At 33.8% G+C, this 23,647-nt stretch overlaps 3 protein-coding genes and 1 non-coding gene across 4 annotated transcripts; 1 reads left to right on the forward strand and 3 right to left on the reverse strand.

Moving 5' to 3' along the window:
- Positions 1–3,423: 3,423 nt before the first annotated feature.
- LOC146531644 (pyridoxal-dependent decarboxylase domain-containing protein 1) lies at positions 3,424–14,905 on the reverse strand. Its single transcript, XM_085198419.1, has 15 exons — positions 14,746–14,905; positions 14,298–14,671; positions 10,810–10,916; positions 10,163–10,294; positions 9,559–9,773; positions 8,921–8,992; positions 7,672–7,731; positions 6,998–7,189; positions 6,557–6,601; positions 6,321–6,449; positions 5,880–6,099; positions 5,653–5,803; positions 5,163–5,284; positions 4,329–4,500; positions 3,424–4,164 (listed from the first exon to the last, which is right to left on the reverse strand). The coding sequence occupies exons 1-15, from the start codon at positions 14,815–14,817 to the stop codon at positions 4,080–4,082; spliced, it is 2,148 nt and encodes a 715-aa protein (XP_085054545.1). The 5' UTR covers positions 14,818–14,905; the 3' UTR covers positions 3,424–4,079.
- On the reverse strand, positions 11,437–11,510 carry TRNAI-AAU (transfer RNA isoleucine (anticodon AAU)). The gene has a single exon. It is a non-coding gene; the product is annotated as a tRNA-Ile (tRNA).
- Positions 14,906–15,113: 208 nt separating the features above from the next.
- LOC146531646 (NADH-ubiquinone oxidoreductase subunit 8-like) lies at positions 15,114–17,713 on the forward strand. The gene is made up of 5 exons (XM_085198421.1): positions 15,114–15,271; positions 15,538–15,758; positions 16,125–16,265; positions 16,747–16,845; positions 17,166–17,713. Exons 1-5 carry the CDS (start codon positions 15,235–15,237, stop codon positions 17,325–17,327), a joined length of 660 nt encoding a protein of 219 aa, XP_085054547.1. The 5' UTR covers positions 15,114–15,234; the 3' UTR covers positions 17,328–17,713.
- Positions 17,714–18,172: 459 nt separating this feature from the next.
- On the reverse strand, positions 18,173–22,436 carry LOC146531647 (deoxynucleoside kinase-like). Its single transcript, XM_085198420.1, has 5 exons — positions 22,161–22,436; positions 21,824–21,993; positions 21,166–21,302; positions 20,570–20,664; positions 18,173–19,993 (listed from the first exon to the last, which is right to left on the reverse strand). Exons 1-5 carry the CDS (start codon positions 22,302–22,304, stop codon positions 19,847–19,849), a joined length of 693 nt encoding a protein of 230 aa, XP_085054546.1. The 5' UTR covers positions 22,305–22,436; the 3' UTR covers positions 18,173–19,846.
- Positions 22,437–23,647: the final 1,211 nt, after the last annotated feature.

Raw genomic sequence — 23,647 nt, forward strand, 5'->3', positions numbered from 1 at the left:
TGTCTCAATAACAGTAATATATCTTTAAAATGAATATATTCATTAATCCAACATTGGCTCAACATTTGTGAAAATTTTATGTACTTTTTTATAGCTTCGCGTATGGTTAGGTTAATTTAGTTATATTAACTGGAATTTCATTAATTTCAATTTTCAATATCATCGGCCCAATATTAATATAATAAAAATAAAATTGGTTACAATATTAGTGAAAAGCAAGTCCAATATTGGCCCTACTTTAGTTTCCATACTCAAGCAAATATTAGCTATAGTAGAAACTCGATTAACCTGACTAATTGTAGTAGTTAACCCTTAATCAAATATTGGGAAATTATTTCCCACATGCCACTACTGTAATTTTTTTGTTTTATTTCGTTTTTGGCAACTCTAATCAGTACCAACCTTAGGGAAAAATAATCGTACAGAATTTTTTAATTTTATTAATTTGCAACATTTTGTCTTAAGGCGCGAACTGTCATTGTATGTCAATGTCAAAAACACAGTTTGAAATATTTTGTGAAAAAACCGGTTCAAACGGAAGATTTAAAAGTTTTTGAAGAAAAAAAATCTGGTAAGTGCATAAACACAATAATATTGTAAACTAGATTTGTTTTCTGAATGTTTCTTACGGTTTTTGGGCTCGCAGCATTGATATTTGTTGTATTTTCTTAGGTTTAATTATGTGGGAAATTATTTCCCATTGTTTGTTCCTGCATTTGAAAAATACCAATTTCTATATATACAATAAATAATTTGTCTGTTGCACTATATAAGTACCTAAACAGGTATAGTTACTTATAATTTTATCTAACTTACACAACATTGTCAGCGAGTAACTCATATATGGAGCTTTCTCGAGAGTTATGACTGCGATTGAGTGATTTCTCACTTGATTTTTATAACTATTATATTTTAGAACTATTTGTACTGCTCAGACTACCAAGTTAGTTTAGACTTCCTTTTATTTGTTTTAGATATTTAAATATGGACGCTAAAAAGTTACAAAAAGTTCTAACAAAGAAAAAATTGGAAGAGGTGGTGCAAAATTTAGACAACTTGTCTGATTTATCAGCCTCAGATTCTGAAGATGACTCATGCTATGTCAATAGCATTCATTCTCCATCCGATACTTACCTCAATCAGCTTGACGATAACCTAATTGAACAACGTCTTGAATATATCTTCGGCTTCGAATCGAATGAAGATAAACAAGAAACGCCTACTATACAAGCCCAACAGATTTCAACGGATGCCTTACTGACAGCCTTAGGAGAAACATCTCATATCACAAACTCACCAACAACAGACAGTCCTTTGCTAACTTACTTAGATACAGAAAATGACGAATGTAATATACAACTTCAAGACATTCACGCATTTGAAGTTCAGCAAGACTTAATAAATGTCATTGACGTTCCCATGGAAGAGTTTTTGGCAGATGATGAACAGACTGAAACTAACAACGAAATACGCAGAGATCGTTCTAAGCCAAGAGTATGGGAGACAAAATCCGAAACCCATGATATTCCCGTTTTTGAAAAACGTTTTAAACCCAAGGCGAATGACACGCACAAAACTTCACCACTAAGTATTTTTGAACGGCTTTTTCCTGATGAACTGATTGTTATAATTGTGGAACAAACAAATAGATACGCATATCAGAAAAATAGCAACAATTGGCAACCAGTAACTCAACAAGATATTAAGGCGTATCTAGGAGTTTTAATCCTCATGGGCTTAAATCCTCTGCCGGACATGGAACTGTACTGGTCTTCAGATCCTTTTTGTTACAACAAGGAAATTGCCCAGGTTTTCCCAATCACAAGATTTAAAAAAATTACGGAAAATCTCCACTTAAATGATAATGAAATGGAACCACCAAGAGGCTCTTCTGAATACGACAAATTATATAAACTGAGACCCCTCCTCACAGAACTGAACAAGGTTTATCAGAGAGAAGCATTTAATTCTGAAGTACAATCAATTGATGAATGTATGGTGAAGTTTAAAGGTCGAAGTTCGTTAAAGCAATATATGCCGAAAAAGCCCATCAAGAGAGGATTTAAAGTCTGGGCAAGGTGCGATGCAAAAACCGGGTACTTCTACCAATTTGAAGTTTATACTGGAAAAGGCGACAGCACGGAAAATGAAGGATTAGGATACAATGTTGTCATGAAACTCTGCAGTAGTGTACCAAAAAATACTTTAGTCGCATTTGATAACTTTTTTACAAGTTGTAATCTTATGGAAGATCTTTATGATAAAAAGATTTATGCAGTAGGGACAGTCAGATGCAATAGAAAAGATCTACCTGATATAATAAAGAAAAAGCAACCAAAACCATTGCGATTGGAAAAACATCAGTTTGCAGCTGTTACTGCAGAGCCAATCACAGCCATTAAATGGCTTGATACGAAAGAAGTCGCTATACTTACGACAGCCCATCAGCCACTAGATACAATGCTTGTAAAGAGGACCCAAAAGGATGGTTCTAGAGCAGACATTCTTTGCCCGAAAGCAATTGCTTCGTATACACTTAGCATGGGTGGAGTTGATCTATTCGATCATTTTAGATCATCGTATCCAATAAGCCGTAAATCACGAAAATACTGGATGAGACTTTTCTTTTTTTTGTTCGATGCATCCATAATAAATGCATATATTACCTACAACTATACACATGTTGCGACCCTTCACGGACACCGAGAATTTAGGTTACGCTTAGCACGTGCCCTAATAGATAATCACACAACACGGAAAGGTAAAGCACAAACAGGTGTACTTTTTAAAAAAGATAAGAAAGGGGGTAGGTTTGGCGTGCCAGACGAAATTCGTTTATTGAATGTGGGCATACACTTGCCAGAAGAGACTAATACTTACAAAAGGTGTCGCTTTTGCAGTACCAAACAGAAAGAACAGAGAACAAAAATACAATGTTCCGCCTGTGGAGTAGCTTTGTGTGCTAAAAATTGCTTCAAAACCTTTCACACTGTTCCACCTCAATAATATTATTTTTCTTAGTAATTAAGTTTCAGTTTATATTAAAACTATATATCATTCCTAACGTTGTTGTTTCATTTTATAACTTTATTCACTCATATTACAGTATTTTTTTCAATTTTATTATATAAGACAAAAAAGAAACAAGTAAAGTAGGAGCAACTTACATGTATAGAACTTGTAGTAAAAATATATCAAAAGTTGAGAGCTATTCCGGATAATGGGAAATAATTTCCCACTTAATTATATTTTGCTTTGAAATACCGGATACTGGGAAATAATTTCCCACTGCAAAACCCCCATTTCCCCCCTTTTTATAAAAAAAAGGAGTTGTTTTTCGAAATCTACGGCACCCACTTACCTAAAAGCCGTGACCAGATTTCAAATTACTCGAAAAATAAAGTTTGTTTGATTAAGGGTTAAGCATTCGGATAATTGAAAATCCGAATTATCTAATAAAGACTCGGTACTTAGCTGATGCAGAAGATGTATATATTAAGAGATACATTTTTCAACACACTATGTAAGCTAGGTGTAGGCCAGATGATCGAGTTTCCACTGCACATTTTATTGCTGTGGTATTTATTAAGGTAGATTTATATTTATTTGACTTTCCAACATTGGCCCAATATTGGATTCAATACAAGTGCAAACAGTGTATTTTATCGCCACTATTATATTTTCTAAAACATAACTTTATTTATATGTATACTTGAACGTCCAACATTGGCCCAACAGATGCGGTAACTATGTATCACAAATATATGTTATTATATACTTTATGTTATTGTATATATGAGCCATTCATAAATTACGTCACGTCCTAATTTCGTGGCATCACTTTTCAAAATATTAAGTTAAGACACACCGTTAACCACTACACCACCCACAGGATATGTGTGGACTGTTTTCGAGCGGGACATTGAGTTTCGCTACTTACTACGGAGTGCCTTAGCACTAGGTTTCTTCTGCCCATGTGGGATGCTCACATCGTGAAGCTAAAAAAAAACTAATTAGTGACGTAATTTATGAATGACCGTTTATAAATATAAAATATCTCACGTGAGATTGTTTAACTGCTATTGAATATCTTGGTTCTCTTTCTCTTTTCTGGTGGGAGAATGAGCGCGGGCAGGTTCTTCTTTCTCTTTCTTCTGGACATATCTGTTTAAAACAATTAGTAATTACAATAAATTATGTGAAAACATAATTGTATAGATTTTTTTTATTGAGGCCGTCGTGCGCAGCCACAGCCGCAAGGGTAGAAGCGTGCAACTGTAAACCCGACACGTACATATTCTTACATACATACACTCGCAGACACGCACCTGTACACGTCGTCGGTGGGCTGCAGCGTGCCGTGCGCCAACAGCAGGCGGCGGCCGGCGGGCGGCGGCGGCGGCGCCCACCACGACACGACCCGCCCCACGACGGGCACGCGCCGCAGCAGCCCGTCCTGCCACTGCGAGCGCGCCAGCTCCTCCTGCGCCGCCGTGATACCTGTCGACGAATATATATGTATGGATTATTAGCTCTATTTAATAATCTAATCTAGCATCACGCTGTATTACTTCCGGGGTAATCAGAAAGAACGGAGCGTCAAACGCTACGGTCCCTGGTTACCTCTTTCGCCTCGTCCACTGTCATCAACCTCGTCATACATGCCCTCGGGGGGAGTGCTCACGTTTTTTCCATGACCTTCCTCTAGTATCTTCGATACTGTGTGTTCAAGGGTAATCCCAGGTCTCCCCCTACCTTTTCTACTGCTCACTTTTGCGTTGTAAATCTCTTTGGCCATTGTTTCATCACAAATACAGCAAATATAACTAATAAAAGTAGACAAACTTATGTCTGAGAGTAATATGCACTCATTTAATAATTAAAACTACAAATATAAATTTCTAATATTTTTTTATGATATATCCAAAATGAGGTAAGGGGGCTGATGAGGTGTAGCATTTTGCGGCAAAGGTCTCAAGTTTTAAAAAACACGAAATTGATGTCACATAATTCATGGATAGCCCCTTTTGTGCCTATATGCACTGCGCACAATATAAATATAATGTATACAATACTCTGTCTAACGACCGACCGACCTAAATAGGAAATTTCTTAAATAAACATGTTTTTACATACTATAATAAAAATATAAAACCAAATACCTTTCTTCAACACTTCAGTCATGTCAGTCAATGCTTTCGAATTATCCTCCACATCCTTCCCAGCAGCTATCACTAGATCTAATAATTCATCTACATCCGTGTCCGCTGTTACCATGCCGAATCTGAAAAAGAAAAGACTAAATATTACAAAATCTATGTATGTATACTAAATCTAATATAATAAATCGTAACTGATGAAGATATATCAGAAAATCTATTAATTCGGACATGCATTAATACAACCGAGAACCATGATTTTTAATTTATTTTAATTTTGTCAGTTTGTATGTGTGTTTGTGCATGCTTATCACAGAAAGGGCTTCGCCTATTTAAAACTAATACTATTATTATTATAATTTGGCAAAAATCCCTTACCATTAAGTGTTTGTTTTATATAAATTAAAATATTTATATGTTATAGTCATTATATTTGCTATAGAATGAAAGCCTGCAAATATTAATAATTAAATATAATAAAAAATTCTAATACCGAACACAACACATGCCATCCTCCCCATCGCCGCAGGAGAAAGCGCCATCAGTGGCTCTCAAAGTTTCCACTAGCTGTCTGTTTAAAGCATTCAGTTCTTCTTTAGGGGCTTCCTCCCATCCTGGTGGTATGTAACGGACACCGCCAAGACCTAGGATATAAGAAAAAACATGAATATTTTGTTTTTAACTAACAAATAAGTTCAATTACCCCGTGGCGTCACTCACCCGCCCACCCATTGACGTGGACCAATCGCAGGCACGCCCTCATTCCCACCCCCTGCCTGAAGGGCTCCCGTAGCGACGCAGTCGCGCGCAGCACCTGCAGCTGCGCGTCGAGCGTGGCCGCGCACGCGTCCGCCTGCGAGTCGTCCAGCATGGAACCTTCTAGAGGACAGTAGCGGAGGATCACGCCGTGGCTGTCAGTCTCGCATACTTCTATGCTTATCTGAAAGAAAGTTAATAATATAATATCTATACTAATATTATAGCTTGCCGTAGAGCCCCGTAAATAGCAGCGTAGACAGAGGTAGCCTGGGAACCCAGTGTTAAGACACTTCCATTCCTCACTTTTTGGAGGCATATTAGGTGTTCAGGTTCCTTCCGCCTATCCTGCTTTGTGCGTGATTTAGCGAGGAGCTAAAAAAACATGCTTCAAAACAAACTCACCATATCAGCTTCACGTTGTAGCACTTGTCCTAACCAAGAATTTAATTTATCATAATATGGCGGAGGTTTCTCTTCACCGGGCGGGGCAAATTGGAACGCCACACACGCTGATGCTTGACTAATTGCATCCTGTAAAAAAATTAAAAAATGTAATTAATATTTTTTGTCTAGCAGGCTAGGCAGAGGGAACCTATTAACTTAATATTACTGAAATAAACCCATTTAATAATACTTACAACTATATCCATATTTGGTGGTTCATCCCCTCCTGGTCTATCACTCTAAAAGCAAATAACAATAAATTATACTCAATAAAATTTAATATTTATATTACTATAGGTCTGGTCTTAAGCAATGCCAAATAAAAAAGATGTTAATCTCTTTAATTCGGCATTACTTAAGACGTAAAGTGCAGTATTATTAAAGTGCAGTATATTTGGATTTCTGAATTCTTCACGGTAGCAAAGAGCCCACGCGCTTTTAAACAATTTGCCAATTTCAATAGTTATCTCGCTCGCACACGTATAACATACATACACTCATCTCGCTCACTCACCAGTAGCCTAAGACCAGCGCTCGCAATACCCTGAGCAAAGAGCTTAGCTCAAACTGCTTAACTCTGGCAGCGCGTCTGCAATTGTAAAGCTGACACACACCCACCTATCTCGTTTACTCACCAGTATCCTGAGATCGGCGCTCGCGAACACAACGCTCGCCGCTCGCGCTGAGCGGTAAGCGCTTTCAATTCGCTTGGCAAGTCGCTTAGCGCCGGCCGCTCGGGCGCACGTCCACAGTGGTAGAGCCGACAACCTAGCCGCGCCCGCTGTTAAGCCTGAGAGAGCGGCTAGCGCGCTTTCTCGGCTACCGGTCTGAAAAATGTAAAAATATTGTTGGGGTAAAGTGAATATTAGTTTTTACTTTTTATTAAGTATTAATTTGAAAGAATCTTTGTTATGTTAATTATTTTAAAAATACAGGAGTCATCTCCATTCACCACCGAATGCCCAATTATCATTATACCAGAGCGTGGAAATGAAAATAATTTATTCCCTTGAGTGGAGAACGAAACTACAACCGACGCGTTTACAGCCATGCGTTTTCCCACTGCGACACGACGGCAACAAACAAGTCAAGCAGTTTACAGCAGTATTAGTCGGATAGAAGCTATTGTAAGATTGGATCTCTCCATTCGCCCGAAATCATTGCGTGTTTATTTATAAAGGGAATCTTACAACATAAATAAAGAATGATATAAATTGATACTAAATGTAGAAAATGCCAAAAGATTTGATTAAATTATTTAATTAACAAAAAAAGAATATAACACATATTTAATCATAATTAAACTTACTGAATTAACTCCTTTGGTGTGATCGTTAGCTGTAATGGGTTCTGGAATTTTATAGAATGTCTGACATAATATTAAGGAAATTAAATAAATTACATGTATAGTATCTGTTTATTGCATAGCGTCTGATGGTGAATTGGAGTAGAACTCCCTGCCTGCTGAACTGTTCCCCGAAGTATAACCTGGCCATCTTTAAAGAACGAGTGAATAGGTACCTAGGCAAGCATGGTCCACCTTCGTCCGCATCGTCACTTACCACCAAGTGAGATAGCGGACAATTGCTTGCCTATCAACAATAAAAAAAAAAAAATTCGATTCCCACTCAGGGGAATTAATACTAAGTAGGATACAGCTAGCAGCAACATTACTATGTTATAGCAAGTTATGTTTATTAAAAATAAAATAAGTTTTCTGCACCTAAAAAACAGTCATTTAAATTCAAACAGTTAATTTTAAAAATAAAAAAAGTTCTATTAATATTTAAAAAAAAATAAAATATTTAATTTCTCAAATAATATCTTCTTCTTCATCCTGGCATTAATCCCGGCTATTGCCAGGGTCTGCCTTCCTACACAACCTACTCCACTGTGCACGATCTTTTGCATCCTCGGTGGTTAGACCTTTGGCTCTCATGTCCTGCATCACGACATCCAACCAGCGCTTCCTTGGGCGTCCGGGAGGTCGCACCCCAGGGACTGGTATAGCAAGGCACTTGCGTCCGACATAGTTCTTAGGCCGGCGCGTAACGTGGCCAAACCATCTCAAGCGACTCTCTTGGAGCTTATCCGCTACGTCACGGACCCCAAGACTACCTCGAATGAATGTGTTGCGTATGCGGTCAGACCGCGTTACGCCGCACATCCACCTCAGCATCTTCATTTCCGTGACGTGAAGCTCCTGAGTGTGCCGAGATAGTGCTGGCCAACATTCGCTGCCGTATAAAAGAACCGGTCGGACGATGCTCTTGTATATCAGCCCCTTGAGCTTGGGCGGTATTCTGCGGTCGCAGACCACACCAGTGACCTCCCGCCATTTGGCCCAGGCAGCGCTTATCCGGCCATGGACATCGTGATCGATGCCTCCAGACTCGTGCATAACGGATCCAAGGTACCTGAACTTCTCCGACTTAACGGCTGGCTCAGGACCTATAAGGATGGTGCTCGAGTCCCGGCTCCCGCAGGCCATGTACTCTGTCTCTGTCTACTCTGTGTCTGTCTCTTTCTCAAATAATATATGATATCATAAAGGATACAACAGTAGGCAGCCCGGGCACACCGAACCAGGGACCCGGCGTTAATGTAAGTGAATCTGCTATACTGTAAGTCTGTAATAAAAAAAAATATTTTCTTATCTATTATAATAAATGAAAATAAAACTTAAACTTATAATAAAACATAATAAACCGCGATTTGTAGGTTTAATATTATGAAAAATTGTTATATAAACATTATTTTTAGTAACTAAAAGTAACGGCTCAATACACAATGTCATTTAATTTGGCTGTAAGTGGAGAACAGAGTTTGTGTTTTACATCTTGTTCTGTATATTTCTGTTCATTCTGTCTGAATTCAAATTAATTCATGCATGACACTCCCTTTCGAGTAAATGTCTTCCTCTGATTGGATTTGAACCCACAACTATCGTAGTTAGTAGTCAAATGCAGTCCACAATGGTGTTTTTACTTATTCTTATAACTATGTCAGTCATTATAATAACATATTACAATAATAATAAAAGCCTTTATTCAGCAAAAACTGTTTTAACTTAAAAAAGACAAAGTCGGTCATTTACAAATATAGTTCTTTCAGGAAATTTTCTCCAAATAAAATGATAAATATAATAAAATCTTCTACACAAACAACATCAAATCAAAAAATCTTTATATCAAACCTGATCACGTCCCAAAGCAGCCGGCAGCGCCAAGGAATGCCCCCTAACATGCAAATGTATGTTTCTTTTTGAGCATATATCTCTTAAAGTTTTCAACGGGGAACCAAATCCTAATGGCGGACCACCAACTTCCCCCAAAACTAATATGGGAGTACGATTTGCTGCTATATCCTCATCGCATAGACGTTCTAGCGCTTCTAAGTCCATGCCTTTGCCTGAAATTATTAATAATTACTAGCCTAACTTTATTAATAATTACTAGGGACCCGCTTGTGACTTCGCTGGCTTGGACTACAAAATTAGCTAATCTGAATTACTTTGGTCTTCTAATAACATTATTATTTTAAAGACAATATAAAAGCACTCGAGGGAATAAAATATTTAATATTGCTTTCTGGCTCAAGAGCCAGAACTACAAGTAGTTCCAGTTTAGTTCCACCACTTAACACGCAATCCTCAATAATTCGGGGGAAAGTGGGTAACGGTAATGTCTCCAGATTTCGGCGGAATGTAGGGAACAGAGTGTCTTAAAACTAGGTTCCCTCTGCCTAACCAGCTCATGCGGGAAAGAGCGTGAAGCTGTTTTCTTTTTAATTTCACTCACCATTATTCCCTACAGGCACCGGTCGTATACACGCTAACGGAATGCCTAAATGTCTGCACATATGTTGTACTACGCCTAGGGGACTGGCTACGCAGCTGTATATTGAGGGTAGGCGGTTAGCGAACGCCATTGCTGAAAATAAAATTGATTTTTTTATTATTAAAATATTTTATATAGTATATATTATGACCTTTTTTTTGGTATATTATGTGATTTCACAAAAATAAATCGATGGGAACGTCTTGTCTTAACACTAGGTTTTCAGGTTCCCTCTGCGTTCCCTGCTGTGTCCGGAGACAGCGCAGTGCAGCATAGGCACGTACGGTTTCCAGTGCAGCTATTATAAAAAATTTAACGTTGTCTAGAATATTTTTTATCTATTTTCCATCCATCCATAAGCCTTTTAAGGTCCACTGCTGGACATAGGCCTCCCCCAATGCTCGCCACTCCGTCCGGTCCTGCGCCCTTTGAATCCAGCGGGTTCCCGCTGTCTATTTTACTTAAATTAAATAATTTTCTTGATATAACTGTAGTTTTCACACTATTTTTAGACGACACGAGTCGAAACAACAACCAGAAAGACAAAATAAAGATAATGCTTACATTTTTTTTTTAAATAACAAACTCTTATAATATTCAATACTAACCTCCATCTTCTAAGTAACGTGGATATCTATGATGTAGCAACATCCTAGTTACTCTCACAAGTCCCTCCAATGGTTCTTGATTGTAAAAAGCATTGTAATCTACCAATCTGAAATTAAAATTATACCACTTAAATATTTTATTACTAATATATTTTTACTGAAGACATCGTGGTGACAGAATCTGACTGTGAACGCCGCGGTTGTGGGTTCGATTTCCCCTCGTGACATTATTTTCATTTCCTTTCTATGGTAACAAGAAAAAGATGCAATGTCTTTCTAGGTCCCCTCTGCTTACACAGCACGGTGCTATATGTAGAAAACAGAGTAAAGTTACAAAAAAATATATCTTAACTCGTAATACAATAACTACAAAAATACTATAAGTACTATTTGTTTTAAACAAAACAAAAATCAATTAATAAAATTCTTGTTTAAATGTCAATTGAATGATATTTGACGCTATCTATAAACATGTTATAAAAAAACAACTTGGTACATATTTACAATACAAGAATGAAAAATGTTACTACTGCATCCTTTGTTACTTTTAAAATGTAAATAACAATAAAAAAATATACAGTTAAAATTAATTAGATAAATAGAAAAGAAAAAATAAAAAATATTACTTGGCCCATGAGGGGATCGAACCCGCGACCTTCGCGTTATTAGCACGACGCTCTAACCAACTGAGCTAATGGGCCGATGAGAAATCGTGTGAAAGTAAGGTACACTATCTTTAACATGGATATATGTTATACTAGCGGCCCGCTCGCGGTTTCACCCGCGTGAAATATATTATTATTAATTTCTGTCTCCATGACTACGTCCTAGTGATGTCTATGCAAAATTTGAGACTCCTAGCATTTGTAGTAACGAAGTTTCATACAAACTTTCGACCCCAAAAACAACCCCTTAGAAGTCGAATATTGCAAATTCCCCTCTTAGCGAGCACCTACGTCCTATAAGTAACTCCTATGCAAAATTTGAGATTCCTAGCACTTGTAGTTTCTGAGATTTCGTGATGAGTGAGTAACCTTTCGATTTTATATATATAGAAGATAATGTTTTTTTTAAATTGATCTATCTTCTCGCTTCGAAGATTTTTTTTAAATTGAATCCTGCTTACAGAAGGACAGTCAGAGGGAACCTAATGTTAATAAGCTCTGTCCCCCACTCATTGCCGAATTTTCGAAATTTTACATTTTGAGTGACGGAATTTAACGCCGCGCTGCGCCCCCAATTCATACTCATATGTTAGGCAACCAACTCAAAGTAGGACGATAATGAGTATCTTTACATTGTTCCCCATGCCCATCTAGATTAACTTGAAATAATTATATAGAAAAAAATATTGCATAGTTTAAACGTAATTAATGTGGTCTATCTAACATAATTACCGCTTTTATAGTAAGTACTTTACGATAATAGTATATTCGGAGGCAATACAAAATAAATGCCTTCGTTATCAATATGCAAATGACGTAATAATATTATTTATATGTAATCACTAATCTATATATATATAAAAGGACTTGTCCTCACTGACTGAGGTAAGACGCACGCACAGCCGTAACCACTGTGCGTAGAAACGTGGAATTTGGACAGATGTTTACTTTTGTAATCTGGACATCCACTAAGAAGGGATTTTGAAAAATTTTAAGACTAAAGGGGTGAAATAGGGGTTCAAAATTTGTATGGAAAAAAAATTAAATAAGAACCGATTTTTATAAAATTTGAAATTTAGATCTTTAAAAGTATTTAATTGAACACGTGTTTCATCGTTTTCTATAATTCTCCCCCTAAAGGCAAATAAGGGGTTGAAAGTTTGTATAGATTTTTTTTTAAATCGGCACCAATTTTTATAAAATTTGAAATTCAGACTCTTAAAAGTATTTAATTGAACACATGTTTTATGGTTTTCTAGAATTCTTCCCCTAAGGGTGCAAATAAGGGGTTGAAAGTTTGTATGGAAAAATCTTTAAAACGCCACCGATTATTATAAAATATTTAATATAGACTCTTAAAAATATTTAATTGAACATGTGTTTCATGGTTTTCTAGAATTCACCCCCTAACGGTGCAAACAAGGGGTTGAAAGTTAGTATGGATAATGACGCAAATATTCGAACTACACACTCAAAGCGATAAACATATGATTATATCATGCAGATTCATTTCAGAGTAACAATTAGAGCATTATGTTCATCAATTACATTGTCATCATGCTTGTTTATCATACAAAAAGCTAAACAAACCTGCATATAATCATAACATGGACTTGACATATATATGTACAGATTTTTTTTAGCTTCATGCTGTATCCCACATATAGGGGGTGGGCAGAGGTAATCTAGTCCTACAAATTTTCAAATTTCAATGCTGTAATTGGACTTGTAACTGGAGTAGGAAAATAAAATTGTTCATTCCCCCAAGTTGGGATCAAATCCACAACTGTTGTGTTTGCAAGTGCTGTCAGTCTCAAATATTATATATAAATAAAAATGGTCTTTAAATATACAATATTTTACTATTAAGTTTTTACACAACTATTAGCGTTAAGATAATTAGGACTTCAAATTCCTATAAGTACTTTTCCTTCTGCTTTAAACAAAAATATATATTTTTTTTGCTTCATGTATCTCACACAAACTAAAATTATGGTAAATTTATGTATGGAATGTCTTGACATATTAAATTAAATTATCTCTGTTCACTCTACTTTTATATGCAGAATAAATGTAAAGCTAAGAAAAAAACAACAAACTGCAAATTAAAAAAATATAAGAGCTGTAAATGAAAAATATGGTTTATATATATTAAAACAACTAACAATTGCATGCTATCAAGACAGTTACAACATTAAGTGTCCTTGAAATTAAATTAAAGTCTAAATATATTAAGTCCAATTAAATGCATATCAAAATGAACTAATTATAATTAATGACTAATTTTAAGTTAAGTAATGCAATTTTTGAAGGACATTACAAATGTTTAGTTTTAATCTGTATCCTATATAATAGGAAATCTGGGAATCTCATCATAATAACGACCAGCCTCAATTCCAGTAGGGACTAAAATGAAGGACACTGGAAGGATAATAGTCCTATCTCCTAGTCTCTTCCAAGAAATCTTTACTCCATTTCTCGGAAGAGACTAAAACCAAAAACTTTATATCAATTATCAATCACCTTGAGTTTCCATTAACTGGATAAGATTATTGGTTGTAAAATGTTTATGTTCTAATCACATAAGCATAGTGTTAATATATGTATACAACTTACACTAAAATTTCTTATCAGTGACAAAAACTGTTAACAGTACACTTTGCACTATAGCCACTTTGGTTGGCATTTTAAAAAATCATAGTAAAAGAATCACATTTTCCTCAAGTACAAATTATTTAAATTATTTGCCAAACTGGAAATTAGATTTTTAAAAATGAGATAGATAGTTAAACAAATAGTTTTATTTTAATGATGATTAAATACCTGAACATGTGAGACATCCAACGTGTTGTTTCGCTTGCTATATGAGCGCCGAGTCTAGCTGCATGACTTCTTTCTAGTCTTGCAAATAATGCAGTCATACTATGAGATAATATAGCTGCCCGTGTCACTGCATCTGTAGGTAGTAGCGGCGGTTCTAAATTGTCACAACTAGGATCAGTTTTGATGACAAGATCTTCTAAAACTTTTAAAATTTCATCCATAGCTAGTTCTTCGGGTTCAAAAAAACTAGAGCTTATTTTGCGACTTTCTACTTTCCTTTCCTCGTCATCAGTCTCCTGGGAATTAACGCCGGCTTCTAATCTGCCTACTACCTCCGAAACTTGGAACTCCAGACCACCGAAGGGCTGCCGGTCCTAACAAAAGCCAAAAACTAGCATCAACATCGTTAGAGTTACTAGGGAAATTTACTTTGGGAAGATAAATTTACCACTTCGGATGGAACTTGGCTCCCTGGGCTAGGTTTGTTGGAGTCCATCTCTGATGCCGGCTCATCTCCCATTCTGCGTGACTGTTTTTTTGCAAATTTACGACACACCGACAAGAATTTGTAAACGTCACTCCAATGTTTTGACGTTTATCAACTATTTAGTTTTTACAGATTCGTAAATATGTATTCGTGGTTTCGTACCGATACGTGGACTTACATTTTAGGATTTTACCTAAAACATATATGTATTTAAATAAAAGTACGGTACTTACTACATACAAACAAATGCAAAAGCGAAAAATAATATATTGTTTATTGCAAAAAAACTATAAGTAATTAACGTATTATAAGTGAGACATTTTTAGTGCGACTATCAGTTGTTGGAAGGTGACATTTCATCAATAGTTGTAAATTTGTCATTTTGACAGTAATTTTGACTTTCAAACGATTGAATTTATAAATCGCAATTTAGCAGAATAAATAATAAATATGTCGTTGGTAAAATTATTTTCGCTGTCCACGCGAGGTAAAACTTTTCATGATAAATATCATTACTTTAATTTCTTACAATTGTCCCCTAAAATTTGAATAAAATACAGTTACGCAATTCTGTTTATAACCTATTTTTCTATATAAATAGAAACAACAATTAAGAAAACACGCAACAAATCTTCTATATCTTAATAATTTTTTCTTAAATAGGCACAATATTTTTAAAAGCTTAACATATATTTTTTACTTGACGTCTACATATTTTATATCAAAAGCATATATATATTTTAAACATTTTAGTTCGCGCATCAGGAGCTAGTAGCGTCCTAGTAAGGCATGCCAGTTCTAGTCAAGAAGGCAAGGCTGAAAAGGTTTATCCTCCAAAAGAACCTGGCTTCATGTATGTAAATGCAGAGGACCCAGATATGAGCTTAAAGGAAATGACCAACAGGGCTGCTCAGACCTTGTTCTGGACTGAATTAGCCAGAGGTTTTGCTGTTACATTAGCTCATATTTTTAAGGTAAAAAAAAAAAAAAATTATGTTTATAAGAAATTAATATAGCCTATAACACTCCGTAATTAATGGATCAAATAGTTCTTACAACTATTTTTAAATTAAACAAGCAGTCCCTTAATATTATGTGGCTGGCTCCTAAAGTAATTACCATTTATTCAAAAGGCAAAAGTGTGTGACTGTAAACATGACTCGTGGGTTCAATTCCCATTAGGGAAATGAATGCACAACAGTCATAACACACCCACAACATAAATTCCCACTAACTACTCTGTGTGGCAGCAGCATTAAAGAGAAAAAATAAAAAATATATATATTTTTTTTGTTTTTTAAATAAGTATAATTCTAATTACTTGATATTTTGTTGTACAGGAGCCAGCAACAATCAACTACCCATTTGAAAAGGGACCTCTTTCCCCTAGGTTCAGAGGGGAACATGCATTACGTAGATATCCATCGGGTGAGGAGAGATGCATTGCATGCAAGTTGTGCGAAGCTATATGTCCAGCTCAGGTAATATTTTTTTAGCTTCACTCTGTATCCCGCACATAGCAGGGTAGGCAATCCCTCATTAATGGGATGGAATGTAATGCTTTCTGGATTATTGTTTATCCCCAGTTAAACCTGCTACCAGTCACAAAAATAATCAAATGTGTATTACATTTTTTTCTTTGAACTAGTAGTTTCTAAGATTATTGTGTTCAAAGGCAAGTGTATTACATTAAATTGAGGGGAAGGGACCTAGTCTCATCTCATTTACAGTAAAAGCTGTCTCACTGCAGAACAATATCATGTTTTGTTTTTTTCTTGCTTCTTGCATATAGCAGGGAGGCAGAGGGAATGTAGTTACTTTCTACTGAATTATTTGTGGCATAGCATATTAAATAGCAGGATTTCACATGGCACTTTGTATAATGTTACATCTGTATACCATGTGTGTGTGTATATCTATATACAATGGCGTTACTTCATGTTTCTATTTTCTAATTTACAGGCTATCACAATTGAAGCTGAGGAACGCAAGGATGGCTCTCGCAGAACCACTAGATATGATATTGACATGACCAAATGTATTTACTGTGGTTTTTGCCAGGTACATTTTTTATTCTATTATTTTTTTTTCAATATATGAGTTTATGAAGCAAGACTTCAAATTATTATATTAATTGCAATTGAAAGAACAATTAAAAAATCAAGACATTTTTTGGTTATTTCTTGTTGACTACCATAGGCTCAGGTTGTTAGTTCTATTGAAAAGATTAAATAGAACTGCTTTCCTTCAGAAGTTCTTAACATAATTAGCAATAAAAAATTTAAGAGTGTTCCTATGTTGTTCTTGTAACAATATATTTTTTTATCCATTGGAAAATAAATGGAAAGTGTATGTCATACTTCTTTCATTTCTTATTACAGGAGGCATGCCCAGTAGACGCGATAGTCGAAGGTCCCAACTTCGAATTTTCGACTGAAACACACGAGGAACTACTCTATAATAAGGAGAAGTTACTATCAAACGGTGATAAATGGGAGAGTGAGATAGCATCAAATATTAGAGCAGATCATCTGTACCGTTGAAATATTAATAAAATTATGTTATGCTGGCTCTACACGTTAGTTGTTATTTTTATTTCGGTTATTAGGCATAATGTGTTGTTATCTTTGCCTGTTTTTTTGCTATTAAAGTTTTATATATCAATGTCATAACATTTACAATTTTAATTGATGAACTCTACTGTTAAATATTAACGTATAAATAATAAAATAGATTTTATTAATCTCATTATACGAAATATGAAAAAGGCATTAAAGTAGTTTTATTTAAAATCAATATTATCAAAAATAAGAAGCATTTTTTAATACATAATGTGTAGATTCAGTGTTGATGTAAATAGATTAGAATCAATTAAGGAATATCTGATTCATTAGGTATATTAAATTATGTGATAAATATATGAAAAAAATATTGGTCTTTTATTTTATAGATTTGTAGTTAATGCTCTGCACGCGGCTTCACCCTCTTAGACTATTGTAATGAGCTAAAAAAAATTCCTCTTGAATCATTTTTTACTATTAGTGGAAACCACATCAAAATCTTGAAAGGTTACGCGTATATTTTGACAGTTAATGGCAATCGAAAAAACAGTAATGTACCAAGCCTAAATATGGTTGTGGCAATATATTTGTGAATATTATTGAAATTATTAAAAGGAGGAAGAAAATATATATTAACCATTACAATGTTTTACTGCGCTGTAGAATTATGTAAAAATAATAAATTTTAAATTGTTTAAGTTGTAAATTTTTAAAATAATTCTCTTACTAATGAGTACTTAAGTTAAGACCTAGGATACCCTATCTATAGGATATAAAAATTATGGGCATTCTAGTAAACTGATAAACTTAAAAACAAAAATCACCAAAACTTTTAATAATTTTATTATCATTATCAAAGCCACAAAAAATACAAGAAAACTTATCAATATGTGATAGTTGCACATTGACAGTATTTTTTTTATAATAATAACAAATATTTTCTAAATCTAATATAAATAATTATTTTTGAATAGCAATTATTATATAATTTCTGTACCTATATATTTTATACCCGTTTTATTTAATACTACATGTTTATTTTTTAGCTTCACTTCAAGGAACCTGGGAACTTAGTTAACATTAGGATACAGGGCGCTTCATTCCATATTAAAACATTTTCGTTCCCCAATTTCCGACAAAGTCTTGAGGGATTGCATGTTGTGTGAGAATCGAAACCTTTGCATTCATGCTGCCCTGCCTCCGATGAAAAAAGTTAATTTACTTATAGTTTATAAAAAATAAGCCTACTTTGTTACTCATATAATAAAAGAAAGATTATTATTATTATTGCTTAGCATAAACAATATAAATTATATGAAAAACTGTTTACAAATTTTGAAGTCTAGTATAATGAAGAATATAATGAAGAAGAAAATATTATTGAAATCAATTTAAAGTTGTTAGTGGCTTTATAAATATATTGCAGAAATTGATTTCATATATTTTGTAGTTTGTGCATTAATAAATTATAAAAATTATAACTCAGTCAAAATCTTTCTACTTTTAATATAACATATCAGATCGTATAAAAAATATTCGGTTCGGTTCTTTATTTATGGCGCTTCGAGCGTGCCAGTTGAGCACTATTCACTTCGCCAAATATATAAAAAATATTACACATATTTCTTTCCTATATTCATAAACATAGTTCTCACAAACGTCAAAATAAACACAAAAAAATGTAGTTGTCCATGGCCTGAAAATAATTCCTTGTAATATTAAAAATACTTTTTAAATATCATATTAAAAAATAAAAAGTCTTAATTATAAAGAAACATAAACTAACAACAAAGTAAAATTTTTAAATCAACATAATTTGACGTTCAACAATATTTTAATTTTTTTTTTAAAATTTTACTCAATCTGTGTTAATTAGTCATCACTAATACAAATTTACTTATATTTTAAACTAGCGACCCTCACGTGGCTTCGCCCGCATGTACTATACAATTATTTATTTTTTTATCTATATTAATATCATGATCTAATAACATAATAATTTTAAAGACAATATCCATTACATTGATAGCAAAAGCTTCAGCTAGTTTAATAAAACTCTTATTTTGTAGCAATATTATTACATTCATTTTTTTATAAGTTACGGAAAGTTTCTCAAAATACAATGAAAACTGTGTTTAAATTGTTTTCGATTCTGATATTAGCATGAACAAATGCACATATAAACAGATAGAATTTAAAAAATTGTTTGTTTTGGGTTCTTTATGTATGTAGAATGCCCACAAGAATATTTTTTCTCATATAACTTTCATGATTGAATGAGTTACAGTTTTATAAAAACAAATTTAAATAACACAAAATATTGAAAATTTAAATAACTTTAATTAGTATGATTAAACCTAATATCTTGTAGCTATATTTGTCGAGATTTTCCTTTAAGTTGCTCAAAGTGCAGTCAATGTCAGTCAACAGTACTTCACAGAAAAAAACTTATTTACCTAAAATAACTTACTAAAAATTTTTTTTTTTACATCTCCAAAAACTTAATTAGTATGATTACCACCCAATATCTTATAGCTATATCTGTCTAGATCTTCCTTCACGTTGTTTAAAGAGCGGTCAGCGTCAATCGTCAGTACTTCACAACCAATGTCAGGGGAGCTTAGCCAGTTTTCATATGATTTGTGTACCTGTTTAATATTTAATGCATTAGATTTATTTTCAGTTTCACTTCACCAAATATAGGTAGGCCCAGGGAACCTGGGAACCTAGTGTTAAGATACTCTGTTACTCATACACTTTTGGAGATGACAGTTATTTGGATGTATTTAAAAATAATATGTAATTAATTAAATAGTTTCTTCAATAAAGATTTTAACCTTTTTCTCTAGTGTATAATATACTGTGTTTCGTTTTTATTTAATTTTATTACCAGATATTTCATACTATTTTGAAAATACCATAATTTTATTTTTTGGATAGTAGTTTCCTTAAATAAGGTAAGAGAGGTAGAGGGAGACCTTGGTTGACCTTCGAAAACAGTATCGAATCCCGAATTTTAGAGGCATTGCGAATAAGCGCGGCTTGGAGTTCAACGCTGCACTTTGCCTCGACACCAGAGCGAAGAAATTAAAATATAAATAAATATTTTATTTGCTAGAGTGATGACTGAACTCACAACCAGTTGATTTTGCAGCACATTTTGTAGCCCTGTGCATCTGACCTGGCATTAAAACTTAAAATAAAAGTAACATAAAAAAACTAACTTGCTCTAAATATTCCAATGGCACCTCCGACTCCTCAGCTCTGCCCCGCTGCATCATCCTCTCCCAAACTGTTTTTGGTGTTGTCCTCAAATATACTGGAAAATATTATTGTTATCTTTTTTTTACAGCAGGGTAAGCACATTCCATATTGTGGCAGAATGTTTCACTTTGTTTTCTTATTAGATAGAGGAAATGATAATAATTAATTCCACTGTTTTCCAAAATGTGTTTTTTAGCTTCATATTGTATCCCACATATCTGCACAACGTAGGCAGAGGAAACTCGGGCACCTATTGTAAGAAAAAGTATAAAAATTTGAATGTAGCAGGAATTGAACCTGCACCTCTTTGGAAACTGTCCATGCGCTCTGTCACCAGCCATATCGTCTCATAGAGCTACATCAACATTCTTATATGCTTGTTACAACTTATTTATGTTGTTAAATTTCCACTATCCAAAGATAATTACTTTGAATTATCATTTTCCAAGAATATTATTTTTTAACATTTTTAAGTGTTATTCCACATTCCACCACAAAAAAGTAAAAATAGTTTACTTTTACATTTTCTTAATACATTACATATATTCAAGCTCACCTATTAAATCTAAACTAGTGTCCAAGTTCTTCTCTGTGTAGTCATACCATTCTAATAAAACTTGGTATTCTGGATCTTTAAGGAAATTTTGTTTTTTAGCATTCTCTACGAAACAGTGCCTGCTATTTTGTACAGATCTGGAAAAAATATTAATATAAATATTATTAAGAGTAATTATAATTTAATGTGGAAAAGTAGCATTATCATTAATATGACAATATGTATACACTGAATGCCAGTTGCAATAAAGCAATTATTTTGTAGCAATTTTGTTAGATAAAATATGATCTGGTGTCAATGCAAAGCACTGCATAGTTCTGCCACTCAACACACAATGCCTCCAGTATTCAACGGATAATAGGAGATGAAATGTGTTACTAAGTTCCAGTTTATAAATAAAATCAAATCAATCACTAAATGTTAAGGAAAGATTTTTTAAATACAACAGTGAAAACTGCATTTAAACTCTGCTAAGCTAAATATTTAGTATTTTTCCAATCAGTTCAGTATATGTTCAATATATCAATTTACTTTTTAATAGAGTCACAGGCTTAAATAGTTACAAATATATCTTGCATACATTGTTTTGTTCTAATGGTCATGGATCAAGCAAATTCTTTTATTATTTTATTAATTAGGTAATTTTTTAATAATTCACCTTTCAAACATTTTCACTGTAATGGATGAGTTAGATGGTGGACTTGTCTGTATTTTGAGGCGACTGAGGTGCACATAGTGTTGGAAGGCAAAACTCCATTCATTCATATCACTGTATAAGAGCCCGAGAAGGTTATGACCACTGACGTTGCGCCATTCTGATATAGGCTCCTGGAAAACAGCCGAAAGAATTTTCAGTTAGTTTATTTTCACAGAAACCTCTTCTTCCTCATCAATTTAGGGTTTGCCCGGCTAACAGAAAAGCATCATCTTTTCTAATACTTGCAAAGTAAGAACTTCGTAAATAACAAAAAAACATTTGTTTACATCTCGCTTACCGCATGGGTTTCGACATTATCATATTTTTCGAAGAATTTAATACACGTCGATTTGCCTGATCCAATATTTCCCTCAATGGACACTCTGAAAGGTCTGTTTTTGAACGCGCGTGTAGCATTTCTTAAATTTTTCATCTTTGACATGTCACTAGGTGCTTTTATTAGTAATCGAACGCTAAATATTATAATTTGTCGCGGTTTTATTTTATTTTTAGCAATAATAAGAAACACAAATTGGCGCGTAAACTAAAAATGTCAATTGTCATTCAAATTTTTTTAAAATGACATACGCGTAATTATCCAGTGTTACTAATGTACAAAAATAGCAAAAAAATATATTACTAATAATAGGGTAGATGGGGGTATAATAATAATTGTTTTTGCAATATTTTTTTAACGAAATAATAATAATTAACGTCATCGTACGTCATAATTCAATTTAACGTCATAATTGATTTAATCGCGAGCGCTGCAAACATAGTAAAGTTCTATAAAATAGTCCGTGATACCGCGTTCAATTTTATAAATAAGCCACAATAAGGTATTTTGTGAGAAAAAAAACAATAGAAAATTGCAGGTAATATTTGACGGTTTTTTATAAATAAAATTGAAGTGTTTGTGTAAAACGATACGGACACGATATTAAAATACAGACAAACAATTTTATAATTTTTGGTTCTCTGGTTTTCTCTTTACCTGGGTTAAACTCCAGAATAGATGTAGCTAAATATTTTTTTTTCCATTTAATAAAAAGAATAAAATATTAGATTTAGTAACGAGAATCGTGTGATATTATAATATAAAAAACCTTCCCAGTTTTCTATTGTCGTTTTAACTGCAAAGTCTTGATATTTTTGATTTAAGTATATTTTGTTTGTCAAATACCAGTAAGTTATTTTTAAAATATGTTATAAAATAAATCAATCACTCATTTGCCACCGCCTCTCAAAGCTGTTATCGTTGAAATTTTGAAAAAATGTCCTTCAATGTCTGTCGATCCTTTCTACTGAGCCCGTCCATCCAAACATACGCATGTTTTTTACGTTAAACTAGATAAAAAGCGATTTTTTAAATGCCAGTACAAGAGAAATCGAGTAATTAAATACCAACTTCATAAAATCTCTCGTGTTATTGATTAATAGCGGAAGGACAATATTTTCCTTCATTTATAAAGTAAACAGTAAGAGGACGCGCGTATTGGGTGATTAACACTCGTATAGTAAATTTCACGTGAAAATTTTTTATAAGCATATAAAATTAATGATTTTCGGAAATTCATCTCTGAAACAGGTCAAGGAGTAATGATTTCGTGAGTTAATTAATTAAATTATTGTACAGGTTAATTCGTAGTTAGTCGTATTCGATAAACATACTGATGCAAGTTATAGAAAAAGTATTTCCAAACTATCATGTTGGACGAGGTGAAATTTTACCTTTTTCAAGATATTGGCCGATATATTTTTTCTATGAGGATGAAGGACCTCATT

This window comes from Heliconius melpomene, chromosome 15 (assembly GCF_056956725.1).
Source record: "Heliconius melpomene rosina isolate 202511_hmr_F chromosome 15, ASM5695672v1, whole genome shotgun sequence".
Classification (NCBI taxonomy): Eukaryota; Metazoa; Arthropoda; class Insecta; order Lepidoptera; family Nymphalidae; genus Heliconius; species Heliconius melpomene.

What these genes read in the sequence shown, in the direction of transcription:
- LOC146531647 (XM_085198420.1), bottom strand. Translation starts at nt 22,304, where the DNA reads ATGTCAAAGATGAAAAATTTAAGAAATGCTACACGCGCGTTCAAAAAC. An exon ending in ACAGTGAAAATGTTTGAAAG is followed by an intron (nt 21,303 to 21,823) that starts GTGAATTATTAA and finishes TATTTTTTCCAG; the next exon opens with ATCTGTACAAAATAGCAGGC. An exon ending in CACTAGTTTAGATTTAATAG is followed by an intron (nt 20,665 to 21,165) that starts GTGAGCTTGAAT and finishes AATATTTTCCAG; the next exon opens with TATATTTGAGGACAACACCA.
- LOC146531644 (XM_085198419.1), bottom strand. Translation starts at nt 14,817, where the DNA reads ATGGGAGATGAGCCGGCATCAGAGATGGACTCCAACAAACCTAGCCCA. An exon ending in CTGCTTTGGGACGTGATCAG is followed by an intron (nt 8,993 to 9,558) that starts GTTTGATATAAA and finishes TTTTTATTACAG; the next exon opens with ACTTACAGTATAGCAGATTC. An exon ending in GACTGAAGTGTTGAAGAAAG is followed by an intron (nt 4,501 to 5,162) that starts GTATTTGGTTTT and finishes ATTCGTCGACAG; the next exon opens with GTATCACGGCGGCGCAGGAG.
- LOC146531646 (XM_085198421.1), top strand. Translation starts at nt 15,235, where the DNA reads ATGTCGTTGGTAAAATTATTTTCGCTGTCCACGCGAG. An exon ending in CATTAGCTCATATTTTTAAG is followed by an intron (nt 15,759 to 16,124) that starts GTAAAAAAAAAA and finishes TTTGTTGTACAG; the next exon opens with GAGCCAGCAACAATCAACTA. An exon ending in TTTACTGTGGTTTTTGCCAG is followed by an intron (nt 16,846 to 17,165) that starts GTACATTTTTTA and finishes TTCTTATTACAG; the next exon opens with GAGGCATGCCCAGTAGACGC.